General features: G+C 69.7%; 1 protein-coding gene across 1 annotated transcript in view; it reads right to left on the bottom strand.

Annotated features, from left to right (window-relative positions):
- LOC104169174 (TBC1 domain family member 10A) overlaps positions 1-271 on the bottom strand; it is a gene marked incomplete at both ends in the record, with an annotated part of 2,152 nt that overhangs the window by 1,272 nt on the left and 609 nt on the right. Inside the window, one exon of the mRNA XM_009710005.1 lies at positions 71-185. Coding sequence (XP_009708307.1) covers positions 71-185 — 115 coding nt within the window. The remainder of the gene's footprint in view (positions 1-70; positions 186-271) is intronic.

Below are 271 nucleotides of genomic sequence, written 5' to 3'. Positions count from 1 at the left end.
CCTGCCAGCAGCACCCCAAAGAGACCCACCCCCTCCCGCTGGTCCCAGCTCTCCGGCCGCACGCTCCTACCTCGGCCGGCATGTGCATGAGCAGGACGGCAGCGATGGGGGCCTGGGCCTGGCAGTAGCCCTCCTCGGGGCGATACAGCGTGTATGCCTTCAGCACCCGAAACAGGTCCTGCTGCCTGCGGAGACACCCCGGGGAGGGAGAGGTGGAGAGAGGGCACGGACATGGCCCAGCAGCCTCCCCCGCGGACCCCAGAGGGACGAA

The sequence above is a fragment of the Cariama cristata genome, unplaced genomic scaffold (assembly GCF_000690535.1).
Source record: "Cariama cristata isolate BGI_N322 unplaced genomic scaffold, ASM69053v1 scaffold31611, whole genome shotgun sequence".
Classification (NCBI taxonomy): domain Eukaryota; kingdom Metazoa; phylum Chordata; class Aves; order Cariamiformes; family Cariamidae; genus Cariama; species Cariama cristata.
Note: the sequence above shows the minus strand (reverse complement) of the source record. Positions and strands in the feature narration are given on the sequence as shown.